The 14724-nt window shown below is 38.7% G+C and overlaps 1 protein-coding gene across 3 annotated transcripts; it reads right to left on the bottom strand.

Moving 5' to 3' along the window:
• Positions 1–110: 110 nt before the first annotated feature.
• CCDC112 (coiled-coil domain containing 112) lies at positions 111–8826 on the bottom strand. 3 transcript variants are annotated; one of them, XM_015652087.1, is made up of 10 exons: positions 8752–8826; positions 8255–8370; positions 7063–7184; positions 5458–5547; positions 4300–4375; positions 3306–3696; positions 1884–2291; positions 1034–1129; positions 405–523; positions 111–327 (listed from the first exon to the last, which is right to left on the bottom strand). In XM_015652087.1, the coding sequence occupies exons 1-10, from the start codon at positions 8797–8799 to the stop codon at positions 297–299; spliced, it is 1497 nt and encodes a 498-aa protein (XP_015507573.1). In that variant the 5' UTR covers positions 8800–8826; the 3' UTR covers positions 111–296. The 3 variants fall into 3 exon arrangements, with proteins under 3 accessions (XP_015507573.1, XP_015507574.1, XP_015507575.1); XM_015652088.1 differs by having other exon boundaries at positions 8680–8764; XM_015652089.3 differs by lacking the exon at positions 8752–8826 and adding an exon at positions 8481–8643.
• Between the last annotated feature and the right edge of the window lie 5898 nt (positions 8827–14724).

The following is a 14724-nucleotide window of genomic DNA, read 5'->3' as shown; positions in this document are numbered from 1 at the left end:
GGGAGCGGGGGGGGAAAAGGGAGCGGGGGGGAAAAGGGAGCAGGCGCCTCAGATCACTGTGGCAGCGGCCAGGGTGGTGACCCCAAGCTTAAGGGGCCGCCACAACCAGCTACGGGGAAAACGCGCTTTTAATGCCAAGGGGCATCACAGCCGGCCGGTCTGACAGCCGGCGTGTCAAACCCGACACTCGCAAAATACAGAGGTAATACACGCCATGGGTCAAGCCAGCTCTGTGCCGATGCCCGGGAAGTGCTGGCTGCTGCTTCGTCCTGCGACAGGGACAGGCTGGCGCACAGCTACGACCCTCCTCTCCAGGCTGGGACGGCTCTGACAACAAAGCAAAAAGGCATAAAGTATAGATGTGCACTCGTGTCATGCTACATGTCCATCGGTCCCTTCCTCACCTCTGAGAAACGCGCAACAACCCTTCTGCAGCTGCTGGTGCCAGCTCTTGCCTGCGTTCCTCTGAGCCCTTGGAAGGTCTGTTCAATCTGGGTCGGTCTCTGGTGACCCGAATCTCGACCTCAGAGTGAAACAAACAACCAAAAAAAAAATATAAAAATCTGTCTTTTTAGTTTATCACAAAAGGAGTTCCATAAGCCTCATTGGGTCTTCACCATAGAAGACAGTGACACAGCTTGCTGTCATTAAATTTTAATGATTTTAAAGGTTAAACTCTTGTAAAACCCAGTGCATGCAAAATGCTTCTGTGAGTCTACTTATTTAACCAATGGTAGAAAACTATTTGAATAAATGAAAACCGCCACCCATACTGCTGCTCACTTTTATGACAGGTAGGCCATACCAGTGAAATACTGCATGAGATCCGTAAATTCTAGGGGTTTTTTCCCCATTTTTTTAAACACAGGAAAAACTATGCCTGCTGCAATTCTGTCTCCTGATAACCGGCATGACTTTTTGTTTTCCTTTATTTAGATAATTAAAAACAATTGCTTTTTAAATCAATAAAAAAAAAAGTCTGCTTAAACCAGCAAGCTGCGCACATCTCTGGTTAAAACAAACAAGAAGTTACCTTCTCTCTTAATTTTGCCAATCTTTTTTCTTTTTCTTGCTTCTCTATTTCTTTAGTGTGTTTCTGAAAAACCCTTAGCTCCAGTTTATGTAGATCCTGAAACACAATGAGTGAAAAAGCAAACTTTTCTTTGGAAATAAATGATATAAAAATATATATGCAGCCTTTTCACATTTTTGTTTTGTTTTTTGTTTTCTTTTTGTGCGTTTTTTTTCGGTGGTTGGTTGGGTTTTGTTTGTTTGGTTTTGTTTTGAAATTGTTATAGTAAAGAATAAGGTAAAGAATGAGTTTTCGCTAGGTAGCTACATGCCATACCTTGTCCTGCACAGACAAATGTACATAGCTTGAAAAAAAAAAGTAGTAGTTTAAACTGTGCTTATAAAACTTTAGTGTGAATGCTAACAATATCAATTCTCCAGTAACTGCATTTACATTGATATGGTATCTGACTTTGCCTAACAGGTACCAAAACCCACAGGAAACTCAAACAACTCTTTCTACCTCCCATCTGAATATGGGACACTCAGGTCCTCTGATATCTTCTTAGGCAGAATAGCCCAAGTAGTTTTTTTCCAAATAAATTATTTACTGAAGACATAAAACCACTTATATATGGATAAAGAAATATGAGTTTGAGTAATCCTGTAGAATTTAGATATTGAAGAAAAGGAGCATCTTTGTCTAAAATCAAGTTTCATACTGTTTATCTGCAATAGATGCTGTTATTTGTAATGAATCAATAATTGATTTAGAGTAATGAAACTTGGATTTTAAAACATCTTTAACTTATTATATTGTAGGAGGATGTATTAAATTTAAAACAATGACATGAAAAAATGTAATTACATACATGCTCTTGAAACTTAGAAATTTCTTCTGCAGCAGTTTTCTTCCTGCCCTCCTTTTCAGTTTCCTCTCTCTTCTCATTTTCAAGTTTTTCAAGTTGCTGCTTTACTTTTTTTTGCAAGGTATTCCTTTCCAAAAGTAACTTCACATGGCTTTGGCGCTCTTTTTGTTGCTTTTTCTCTTTCTCTTCTAGTTTTAGTTGTGATGCTTGATCTATTGCAAATGCTACTACTTTCTGTTTCTTCCAGACTTCAACTGCGGCTTGTTTTCTTTTTCTTTCTTCTTCTGCTTTTTGCTTCTGAGCTTCTTCACGCTGGAGCCATCTTTCCTTGGACATTTTTTCTGCTTTCTCTTTTTCCTTCAAGTTTCTTTCTTTTTCTTGCTGCTGCTTTTCTCTCCACTTTTTAATTGACTGCAAGAGACCATAAGAAAAATCCAAGGTTTTCATGAAAATTTTACATATTCACATTGATTCGTTCAGTCTAGTGAAGACATTTGTTCCAAGGACACAAAATGCATATAGGAATTAAAAGTCTACTAAAGGCAAAATTTAAAAACAAGAAACACCTGTATGTTTTCTCCCTTTTTTCTGTTTTATGGATCACACAAGCAGGTTTAACAATGTGTTCTAAAACTGTTTCAGTTACAGCAATCATAAAAACTTTGGGTAGTTATGAATGTTGACGTAATATGTTTTTTAATGCAAATGTATTTCAGTTCTTACTTTTTTTCAATTAAAAAGAGAATATAGTACTTTATATTTTAGAAAGTACTATATAGTACTTTACTTTATACTATAGTATAAAGTACTTCTTTATAGTACTATATATAGTACTTTATAGTATTTATAGTATATAAATACTATATATACTATATAAATATAGTATATATTTATATATAGTATTTTATATATAAGTATGTATATATATAGTACTTCTATTCAGTACTATAGTACTTCTATTCAGTATTATAGTACTTCTTATTCAGTTTATCTTTTATGTTTATTCAGTTTATCTTGGATAGTTCTTGAGGGAATCATAATTCTGCATGTCTGTCTTAGGTGTATTGCTTATACCATGGGACAGACATTCTTAGAGACATATGTAACATGAAGACAGGATCACTAACTGCTCTAATTAGTGGCATCTAATTTGCTAGATCATTGACTTCAAAAGCATTTATAATATACTTTGGCAATACACAGCCCACTTTTCTGTATTGTTAGGTCTATGCTTATTTGTCATTATTTATTAAAGACAAATACTCTGGCAGGTTGGGGATACTAAAGACCTCAGTTATATGCCATCAACTGTAAGAGAAATCTCCCTAGCACTACTACCAGAGAGGCAGATAAAAAACCAAGAAAGTATTCATTTAAAAAAATAAGTATTTTTTCTGAAATCTTCAAAAGCCTTAGTTATTTTACCTCTTTCTTTCTTTCATGTAAGATTACATATTCTTGATACCACTTGTCATGCTGTTCTATATCTTCTTTTGTTCTTCCGCTGAGATACTCAAGGGCTTCATCTATGTAAGACAGCCTTCCTCTATATTTTGTCCGTAATTTCAGAAAATTTTGATGATCATAATCATCCCAGCCTCCTTGCCTCCCCCCTGTTCGTTGAAGAAATCTTTCAAACTCTATTACTTCTTCTGGTAGATGATTTTCCAGTGTTTTATCAACTGTGATCCTGGCTGATGGTAATTTCCAAACTTTTTCTGCTGTTGAGCCCCCTAATGCCCACAGTTCCACTTTTCTCTCAAAGAGACTGAGCTCATTAATGACAGCTTTTTCCTCTTTCAAAAGCTGTTGATATCTGAAAAGAGACAAACACTGAAATGTAAGGAAAGAAAAAAAAAAATCCAGTATTCATTGTTCATTCACTAAAAATGAATTTTGGAATTGTTCAATGCCACACAAGAGCTATTCTTCAAAGATTAAGAACTGAAGTAACAGCACAGTTGTAATGATCCAATAATAAAGCCCTACACAATGAGAATTAAGTTACCCTTTTACTGAAAGAACACATTTATGGCGTGCATACAATTAACTCAATCCTCTCCTGACACCAGTATGGAAAAAAAGAAACCCCCCAAAGAAGTCTCCAACCCCATCCCCCGCTTAGACAACGCAACAGCAACAACAAAACCCCCACAATCTAGTCTCTTCTACAGCCTCTCTACAAAGCCTACTCATAAGCAAATCGTTGTTACAGTGGAGTGCTGCAACAGCTGTATAAATACCCTCTCTAAAAGGCAGTTTATCAAGGTTCTAATGCTGATAGCTTGTGCTTTGATTTACATACCACAGGAATCACTACCGAAAGAGTACGTAAGAACAGTTTGCTAGATTAATAGAAAGTTTTCATTGTGTCTTATGAAAGCCCTTTTTCTAGCAGCTAGAGCTTGTATGAGCATACATTTTTCTCTGATCCTCTTTAAAAGCATTGATTGCATTTTCAATTTCTTCCATCATTTCCTTGATCTTGTCAACAACTAAAAATGGAAAAGAAGAAAAAAAGCACGTAACTTAAGTTTACAGTATTTATCAGCACTATCCAGAAATGCAGGATTTCTTAATACTCTCAGGACACATATTTCAGTGTACATAAAAGCAAGTATTTCCATCTCAAACAGCCTTAAGCCTAAAAGACAAAGTCTTATGTATTCAAAAGATGTGTTTATGAAGGGACTTAGCTAACTGGATGCAAATCCCAGTACCAATGTTTATTTTCCTTACAGAAGTCTCATCTTGACTAACCTTCAACTGATTCCCAGAATAAGACAGACTTTAGTTATCCTTGAGTCCCAATTTTGTTTTTTACAGCAATGCAGTTAGTGACTTAAGCACACTCAACTCTAGTTTATACTGGACTACAGCAATGCAATGCTATTTAACCTGCAGGCTACTACTTTTACAGAACTGACAAAGAAACAAGACTGTCCTGTACTGTGAGCATGCTGTAGTCCTGACTTTAGACAGTTAAATAGCTGTCCAGAGAAGATTTATTTTGCAGAAGATTTATTTTGTGGAAGAAAATCCATCCATTTGATTCGATTATATTATTAGACTAAAATATCTTTTTAATCAGCACATATCTATGGACTGAATGCACAGTTTAACTAATTTGTATTTTAGTAAAGTTATATAAATTAGATCTCATTTTTCAGCTTTCATGACCTGTTAGTTCTTAGTATCTTGACAGACAGTTTAAGAAGATAATGATTTTTTAATAGATAAAACACTGAATAAATGAAATGGAATGCATTTTATTTAGTAGAATACCAAGTTTATTTGCTCAAGGCAAATGTTACAGGTAGAAAATCTGGCTTTCAACAGCTTCAAGGAACAAACACCCACCACTCTTAAGACCAAGTAAATTTCTGTTTCCATACAGAACTGCACAATTTTTCATCATTTCTTAGGTTTCTGCCATTTCTAGGTTTAGTCTTCCCTTTCCAAGTTCCTGCAAAATCATAAGGACTGGAGGAGTGTCCCAAGTCTGCAGGAGAAACACAACTATCCAAGAAACCTGTCTCTAGAGGAAAATGTTTGTAAATCTGTTGTCATGACTTACACTCTGGTGTAGGCTTCACATCTTTTAATTGCTGCTGAAGTTTCTTCACATTGTTTTGTATTTTTGATAGCTGCTGCAGGATTTTAGCTTCTGTTAAACAAAATAAAGTGCTGATAATTCTAACAGTTTCTTCATGCATTAAGTTCAGTAAAAGAACAAGAGCAAGGAAGTTGCCAAAATAATCTAAGCAGGGACACAAATTCTATTTGATGATATTAAACTGCCATAATACTAAGGATTTTAATTGGTAATTGCATTTAGCTGACCATGTGGTCCATGTCAGGTCCCTATACATCATCAGCAGATTTTAAAATTAGTAGCTCCCATTTCTAAAGGGCAGGTTTGAGAATATTGCCTATGCAGGTGATACCTTCTAGAGATTTGAGGCAGACTAACACCCATTTATGAAGAGAGAAACTTTGAAAGTATATATGAATGTATTACTTCAACAAGATTAATTTATTCGGTGTGCTAAACAGCGAAGAATCAATGTTTTCATGTGCTCCAAGCATGTGTGCACTTACTTGAATTGTTACTACTGGGCTCCTCATGAGTCCATAAATACACTAGTGAAGAGGATGAAGTTCTGGCTACATCTTAGATACTAAGGAGCTGTATCTTCTAATAGATTTGGATCAAGGAAAGTACAAGTTCCTGCTGAGACCACAGAAAATCTTAAAGCACACAGATCACGCTGAAAAACCTCAGCATAGTAAATAGCAATTTCGGGGGGGAGTTTGTACACTTTTGTATCTTTTAGGATAAACTCCTTTACATCTGACATGTACTGCTCTCATCACTGTCCTCTTTATTATCTCATAACATCAATTCCATCCATATTCCATGCTCCCTTCTTACTCATGGAAAAAATTCTTAACTTATTAGCTTAGTCATTCCTCCAAACTTTTCATTTCCTAAGGACTCTAAGATGTAAAGGATATTGTAAGATTCTGTAAATGAAAGGTGCACATCAGAAGACATGCAAATTTGTAACAAAGTATACTTCTAATTGTTTCTACATTCCTTTCTTCAACTTATTTTGACTTGTATCAGATAGCATAGCATAATTTATGTAATTATTGTTGAAAGAATTGTGCGTAAAGGGATTTACTTTTCTCTTTAACTATATTATAGTCTGTAAGTGGAACAGATACTGTAAGACAGACTGGGTACCATCTCACAGCACTGTTTGAACTAGGAATATTCATTGCCCAAAAAACTCGAAAAATGCAAACGCAGAATAGTTAAAAAGGCTACTTAAAGGCAACAATCAGAGTCTGAATGTTGAGGTAAGAATCTTTTACTGTACTGGAGTACATTAGGTTTTGCAGTGTACACACAAAATTGATTCCAAGTTTTTTGAACAGTACATTTCCACCACAGTGGTTTTACATTGAAGATTAAAAGAAAAAGTGAGTAACATATGAGGCTCAAAATGTTTATTTGCAATGAATTGTGTGTTTGTAAGCACATGGTATACTACATGTATCAGTATCTATCTTCCACCTAAACTCATGCCTCTGTAATACTGATTTTTCAACCACTTATAAAAGCAATAGTATATTAAAAAAACCCCAAAACAAGCCCAAATAAAACCTCACTTACTTTCCATTTTCCTGCTGACTGTCATGCTGTGTTCCAGTTCCTCTAGCAATCTGTATTCTACCCTGAAGTCACTCTTCCTATTATAAAGGTGTCCAGTTTTGTCTTTTTCTATATTTGCAAGCCTAGGAAGAAAGGGTGCCACACTGAGTAAGACATGAACAATGAACACTCAGCAAAGCCCCAAGATTTTTCCAAAGTTCGTGTGCAGGCTGTGTTAACAGGACTGTCTTTGATTTTATACAAGTCCCTGGTTTGTTCTACAACTGTTTTCAAGGAAAATATTTCTGCAGCTGTAAGACTACACACCACAGTAACTCAATAACTTTAATAAGAAATTAACAAGGCAATCACCTCAGCGGCACGCAGTGGTTCACACGCTGAAATTTTATGTGCATGCACTTTCTCTGGGAGCCTTGTGAGAGTTTTCCCTGGAAAGTGCAGGCAGACGGGCTGTGTTAACGCAGTGGAATACCTAGATGGAGCCCCAGCACAGACAGCATTACAGAGGGACGCTGAGCCACACTTAAATGGCATGCCTCATTTCAGTCGCCTTGGGAACACTTACATTACCCAGCAGTCAAATTTTGAGCCGCAACCCAGGATTCAGGGCAATCAAGGTGAACTCGATTAAGTCACACAGTGTAAAACACTTGCTCGAGAAAAAAACTCCCTGTTCTTTCAGCTGCCATTGTGGTTGTATCAGCACTTGGTCAAGATGTGGGGGTGCAGATTTAAATCACTTCTGTGTCTGAGCTGTCTTGTACGCTTGTTTTTCAAAACAGTGGCCTAGATATGCTAGATGAAGCCTTCCAATCTTCTGTAGTTGCAGTTCCCCTTTTGTCGCAATGTCTTAAGGGCTTTAGGTCCCTAGAGAGTAAGCACAGCTAAGCAGGAAGACTGAGAACTCAACTGTGCCAAACACTTCCTTTTCTGTGTACCTAAGAGCAGCAATTCTTACTAAATTCTTATGACATGACTGGCCTAAGTCCAAATGTAATTCAAACAACGGGACATTTCGGAGTTTATAAGCCTATCCTGAGCTGCTGCAACAACCACAATAACTTGAGCTCCTGAAAAGGAAAACTCTAGCCTAAAGACATCATTACCATATATTCTTGCTTTGAACCTCGAGTTAATAATGTTACCTCCAGAACAGAATGAAAACATACTTATGATAAAGTGTTTAACTTACTGAGCTTTTAGCTTTTCTGCAGTTCTTATGAATTCAACTTTCTTAGCTCGTTCAGCTTTCATCTTCCGGCTCTGAAATTGTCGGCCAGCACCTGCAGTACTGGAACAGCTCTCATTCTGTAGATAACAAAATCAACTGTTATTTACAGTCAATCTTTTCTTTCTTTCCTTTTTTTTTTTTTTTTTTTTTAAATTTTTATTTCTTAAATTAAATGCTCGTTGGTTACTTTCAAGCAGACAACACCACAGTGCAAAGCTCGGTTTTCTACTGGCTCGATTCAATTAAGTTTAAGCGGCACGGGCACGAAACTGGAGTAAGGAGCGACACGGCCGCACGCACGAGTGCCCTGTTCAACAGGGAAACGCCAAGCCCGCCACGCCGAAGGGCTGCCACCGGGGCTGCGTCCCGCGGCCAGCCCAACACACCCGCGCAGCCCAGGACTCCTCCGGGAGAGGCCGGGCCGGGCCGGGCCGGGCCGAGGTGCCGGCGGCCTTTACCTGGAGCCGGCCAGCGGCCGCCGCCAGTGCCGGGGCCAGCGCGGCCATGTTGGTGCCGGCCCGCCCAGGGGAGGGGCGGCTGCACCCCCGCGGCCGCCATTTAACTCTTGCCTCCCTCTCCTGCCTGAGGGCTGCCTCGCTCGGCCTCGGCTCACTCGTGGCCCAGGGTTTGTGTGGAGTGCTTCCTTGCGGAAAACCGGCATATAGCCTCGTTATCCTTTCAGAATGTGAAGGCTTCCGCGTGATTCAATAAATATTTGGGGGTGGGCTCTGAAGGCCTTGTTTCCCACTTGTGTGCAAATCAAACTTTAAAATGAATTGCCATTTAACATTCCTGTGGAACAGAAATAATTAAACAGTGGCTTTCCTGCTACAGAAATTTTAGGAACTGGTGTTTTCCCAGCTGCAAGACACAAACACATTCACAGATACCACCTGAAGGGCTATGTTGAAGACATTTTATTGCCTAATTGATGTTTTTAACAGCACTTTCCAGATACATTTTTCCTCTTTGTATTTTATAACTATACATGATCTCTTTGTATTTGCTGAATAGGAATTGAAAAGTGAAGGAGAACATTTCAAAACCTGGAAATAGCCTTCAGCATAAAATAGAGTTGTTCTCACAAATTGCTACCTGAAAGGCTTGTAAAAGTACTCTCTCCTCTGCACTGTTTCAAAGCCTTCTTTGCCTTGGCCTTCACTATTGTAAGAGAAAAACGTATAGTTGTGCTAGCATTTGCTTTGTTTTGGTGATTGTCAGCCCTTCCAAGTTCCCTGTTACTGTGAGCAGCAAATCAGTCGCTGTTTGGGGACTGCTCTACAGTAATCTCTTCTCAGAAAGTGCTTTAATAAGGTGCGTCCACTCATCATGTAAACTCAGGTACTGTTCAGTAGTTCACCAGTTTCTGGCTGGTCAATCTTTATGACTGTTTTACTTTACTTTTGAGTTACTCAGAATCCTGAGGACTTTACATGGTTGTCCTGGAAACCATACACAGGGATGTTTCAGGTATCGGAACATAGTCAGATTTGGTTACTTCTGGATTTGGGCAGCAGGGACTCAGACATCAAGTTGTGATGGTGGTATAAAGATGAACCCTGGCTTTCAGTTGTGCCAGGACGTTGCCTCATTCTCCCTGCTGAGCAAAGCTCATTTCAGCCAGGATATGCCTGCAGTGGGTTCATCTTGACTGGGCATCAGGACTCCACAAAGATACTCCATCACTTGCTCTGCTCAGCAGGACTGGAGGAGAAAATGAGATGAAAAAGTCATTGGTTGAGATCAAGGCAAAGCCCACACTGGGAAGCAAAAAGATTTATTCTGTAATTGCTCTTAGCAGGTGATGTCCAGACATTTCCTGGGAATATGGCCTCAGTACATGTAGCAGTTGCTTGAGAAGACAATCACCTTAATTAAAAAAAATTAAAGATAATATAGACAATCACCTTAATAAAAAAATTCACCACTCCTTAGCTTTAGTTTTTACAACATCTTATAGTTTGGAGTGTCCCTTTGGTCAGTTTGGGCTAGCTGTCCCAGCTGTGCCTACCTTCCCAGGCTCTTGCACTCTCCAAGCCTGCTGGCCTCTGTGGGAGGTGTTGGAGAGACAGCCCTGATGCCACCTGAGCACTGCTCATCCAAGAGCCCAGCGCTGGAGTGGTCTCAACGTTGTGTTGTGGCTACAAACACAATGCACAGCTGTTTGAGTGCTAACTCCACCTCAGCCGGAGCAATCACGATACAACAACTCTTGAATGGCCTGTTTACTGAACCAGGTAAACAGGTAATCTGAATCCAGAAGCAGTCTAGATAATTACATAATTTCCTTCTGATCTCTACCACATACTTTATTTGCTTAGTTTGGTGTTTGAAGTCAATGAATCCATGACTTCTCTGTGTGCTTTCCTTCATGAAATCTTCCAAGATTTGGCACAAACAGAAAGCATGAAAATACACCAAGGAAAAAAAGAAACTTGTTAACATTTAAAGAAATAGAATATACAAAGAGCAGGAAAAAAAAAAAACAAAGAACAGGAAAAAAACCCTGTTAACCTGGAAGATGCAATGCCAGCAATCAAACAATTGATCATGGTCACCTTATTTATGGCAGAGGCCTCATATGTTGCAGCATTGATTCTGCAGTATATGACAATTTTTGAAATTCTTTGAGCCAAATAGAGAAACAGAACTGCACCAGAACTTAATATTCCTATCCATGAGATCCTTGAGGAAACCGCTTGTTTCACCACAAGATATAAGCATCCCCAGAAGGAACACTTTTCTAAGTACATGCTTCTTTTCAAAGTGCCTTTTTTTTTCACCTTTATATTGCTATCTTATTTCTGAGACCTCAACAGGGATGCATTAGGGCAGTTGTAAAGCATCAGGCAGAAAAGACAGACACTGTAACAGAAGCAAACTGGAATTAGTTTAAAAGAGAATGAATAAATTAATAATCAGAAGAAACTAAAGCCTTTAACCCTCTGAATGTAACTGTCCACTTGTAAAGGCATTCATAATATTGTCTAGTTATCCCACACCATAAAAGCACCCTGTTGCTGCTATCCTGGGCTTTCCCTGTATTTTTATTTTTGGAAATGGTGTGTCCACTCTAGCCTAGTTTCAGACTTGCAACTCAGAATTAAACAAACTCAGGACATGAGTCAGAATAATAATTAAAGAATAAATAAAATGGATATGAGCACTCAAAAAAAGGTGTTGCAGGTACATGGGTGATATGTGCTTATTCTGGGGACATGGGATGGATAAGCAGGTATGGAGGACAGCTGATAGGTGCATCTGCAGTAAGTGCAGTGGTGCAGCTGTGAGCAAGGATCAAGGGTCTGCACTATGAGGGCACAATGCTTTCATCTCTTCAGCTTTTGTCCACCAGGTGTCATCTGAGAAGCAGGAAAGCTACTAAAGGCTTAGTTTTTGTGGGTTTTGTTGTTTGTTTCTTCAGGTTTTTTTTTCTTGGGTTTTTTTTTTTTTTTTTTTTTTTAGAAACCAGCAGCACACTTTTAGTGTCTGTAGATAGCAGAGCCTACATTCAGCCTTTTGGCTGTTTCTATCCCTCTTTATGGGATGTTTCAGCCCTATATTGATACCATCAACTTCCATTTATTTGATCAGGACTGTCCATCACTTGTTCCTGTGAGTCCTGACTTGGAGGGCTGGCAGACCTGAAAGCCTGGACACAGACTGGGTTGTGGCTCTGCAGCTGCAGACCAGCGTCTGTGTCTCCCAGTACCTTCTCCTACCAGTGCCTAACTTGCCCCAGAAGTCAAGGAGCTCCAGACTTGACAATGGCATTATAGAAATTAATTTTCTGTTTCCCAGATGTGTGCCTCTTCCACTGACCCCAACTCACTTTTCCTGTGCTTTAGGTAGAAGGGGCTTTGGTTAATGGCATGATGCAAGGAGAGGTAGCTTGGCTTTCATCTTTTGTTTCCTATAGATGTTCCAAAGAAACTAAAAGCACAAGATATGAAAAGAGGCCTGGAGTCAGTAACTTAGTTTTGGTGCATGTTTGTAGGAGAATATAGGTGGTAGAAATAATAAAAATAAAATTAAAAAGCTGTATTCTAAATATCCACTCAAATATCTGCTAATGTAAACCACTTTCCCCTACTCTCCTTTTCCCTCCCTTCATTGAAATCTAGCTTTCACAGTAAAATTGAAATTGAAACCAAAGGGGAAAAAAAACGAAGAAACTGGAAAAGTCCAAGGGTCCCAAGTGAACATCTTCATTTTCTCCTGATTTATGACTATATAAAAGATAATTGAATAGTTAATAATCCTCTTAATTCCCTTTTCCCTCCCATTCTTCCCCTTTTTTATTTTTCTGTTCTCTAGAATTTTTAATATATTTTCACATAATTTCCCATTCTTGCCTCTTCTGTAATTATCTCCTTGTTTATCTCTCTTTTCTGCTATAAAAGAAGAAAGAAAATGTTTCCAACAACTGTACTTGAAAGAAACAAAAAGAGATAGCAGGCATGCCAGTAAACAAACAATTCCTGATGTGTCTTAAGTCCCAAAGGTTTTCTTGAAAATCATTCTGGATGTGATGAAGGTGTTAGCTCTAAGTTCAAGTCCCAGTGTTCCAAAATACTACTCTTCTTAGATCTTGGCAAGCAGAGGACAGAAATGTGCTCTGGCAAAATTACAGAAGATTTTAGTCTTGGCCAAACCTCAACACAGCAAAAAGTTGGATGCTGTCCCTGGTACACATTTGTACATTCAATCAACAGCCTTAGCAGCTGCTTGTGTTGGGAACTGGCAGACTGTATAGGTCACACTACTACATCAGTCATGCTGGGGCTTTAAGACCTTACTCAGCAGCTGTCTCTGCCACTTTTTCATCACAAGTTTTTAATTTATCAGCTCCTACACTGTTTTTCTGGAACTGGTTATTAATGCAATCAAGTGTGATTGACTTTCTTATGGACTTTTGTTGCCCTTTTCTGCAGCTTCTGCAAAAAATTGGCTGCCTACTTTCGACTGTTGGGAGCTTTTATTCCTCCTGTCACCTAAAGGCCAAGATTTGACGAACTTAAACCACGCTCAGGAGAACTCCAAAGACCTTAAACACATCAGAGGCAAATAAATGAGAATGCATTACCCATGTAATGAAGGTTCTCCAGGGAAGTGTGTGCTGCAGAAAAGAGAGGGGGCTCCTGGATGCCTAAAGAAAACGTTTGGCTGGCAAAGATGACCCATACTGGCTGCAAGTACAAGGATATTGGTGCACAAAAGTAAACCTGACATTTACAAATAAAGATAATCATCTAGTCTGTCACAAGTGTATGGCCTAGCATTGCTGCTAGTGTTCAAGAGCACTACAGTACTAATGGGCATATTAAAACCCTAAACTTTTATGATTACTTTTGTTTTTCTCAGTTCTGGTCCCTACCAGATTGCTATGGAAGCTATGAGAGTTAAGTGATTCAATTAGTGATCATGTAGTACTTCTATATTTTTTCTTTACTCTAAGTCCTTATGCTTAAGCAGCTGAAAGAGCATGTGTGTGTGACTTGGGACTGTAACTGCACAACCAGCACAGCAACACACATATATGAATCACAGTCACAATTTTCACCTCCTTTATTCTGGATATATGGCTGAAAGGTGCAAGACACATGCACTGCTATTTAACGTGTCTTCACAGTTTGAAAAGGGAACACATAAAGTCCATTTGCAGAAAAAAACCCAACTAATATTGTCCAAATTTAGACTAAAAAATAAACTTGAAATAGGGGCAACATTTACTACTTTTATGGCCACCGTAAGGCTATGCCAGTTTCACAGATTATTCCACGTTTCAGTAGCACAGAGTTAAACATTGTGGCTTTCTCAGATTTACTCTTGCAATGAAAACAAGAAGTTTGCTGGCAGGTTTTATTCACATTCACTGAGTTTTATTTGACCAGCACCCATTTATCAAAGAGCATATTAAATATTGCCTCTACTTTTATACCTGGCCCCAGAACAATTTGCTGGAAAATGTGACAGAACATGTGCAAGAATATACTGGTCTGTGCCAATATTAAGTAAGTGTTTGAGCAAAAGGCATGGTAAAATTTTGCAGGAGTTAGATAGGAACTTGGTACTGTTTTAGAGGAACAGATTTAGTGAAGACCCTCAACATACTGCCTTTTCCCTGGATCTTTCATGGTCTCTGTCATGTGGAATAAACATTGTCCAAGTCACTACTCCTAATTTCTGTCCTGATAATGTCCCAGTGAAGTCATTAGGAATGCTGCTATATGATAAAGTTGACACAAACAGTGCTTGATGCTTTTGATAAGGTTTGGATAGGTTTTTCAGCCCCAACTACTACAGAAGCAGCATTGACAAGCAGTGAGATGGGAAACAGAGTTCATGAGGCTTTAAAGATCTTTGTTTAAGTTCTGTCTTAATTTGTAATTTTCCTTGATCTTAAAATAGTACTTAGAGCAAGAAGACAT

Source organism: Parus major, chromosome Z, assembly GCF_001522545.3.
Source record: "Parus major isolate Abel chromosome Z, Parus_major1.1, whole genome shotgun sequence".
Taxonomy (NCBI): Eukaryota; Metazoa; Chordata; class Aves; order Passeriformes; family Paridae; genus Parus; species Parus major.
Note: the sequence above shows the minus strand (reverse complement) of the source record. Positions and strands in the feature narration are given on the sequence as shown.

Coding starts and splice junctions, on each gene's coding strand:
- CCDC112 (XM_015652087.1), bottom strand. CDS start 8,799: ATGGCCGCGCTGGCCCCGGCACTGGCGGCGGCCGCTGGCCGGCTCCAG. Junction 7,185..8,254: donor GCAGAAAAGCTAAAAGCTCA/GTAAGTTAAACA, acceptor CTTTCTTCCTAG/GCTTGCAAATATAGAAAAAG. Junction 328..404: donor TTGTTGCGCGTTTCTCAGAG/GTGAGGAAGGGA, acceptor CTTTGTTGTCAG/AGCCGTCCCAGCCTGGAGAG.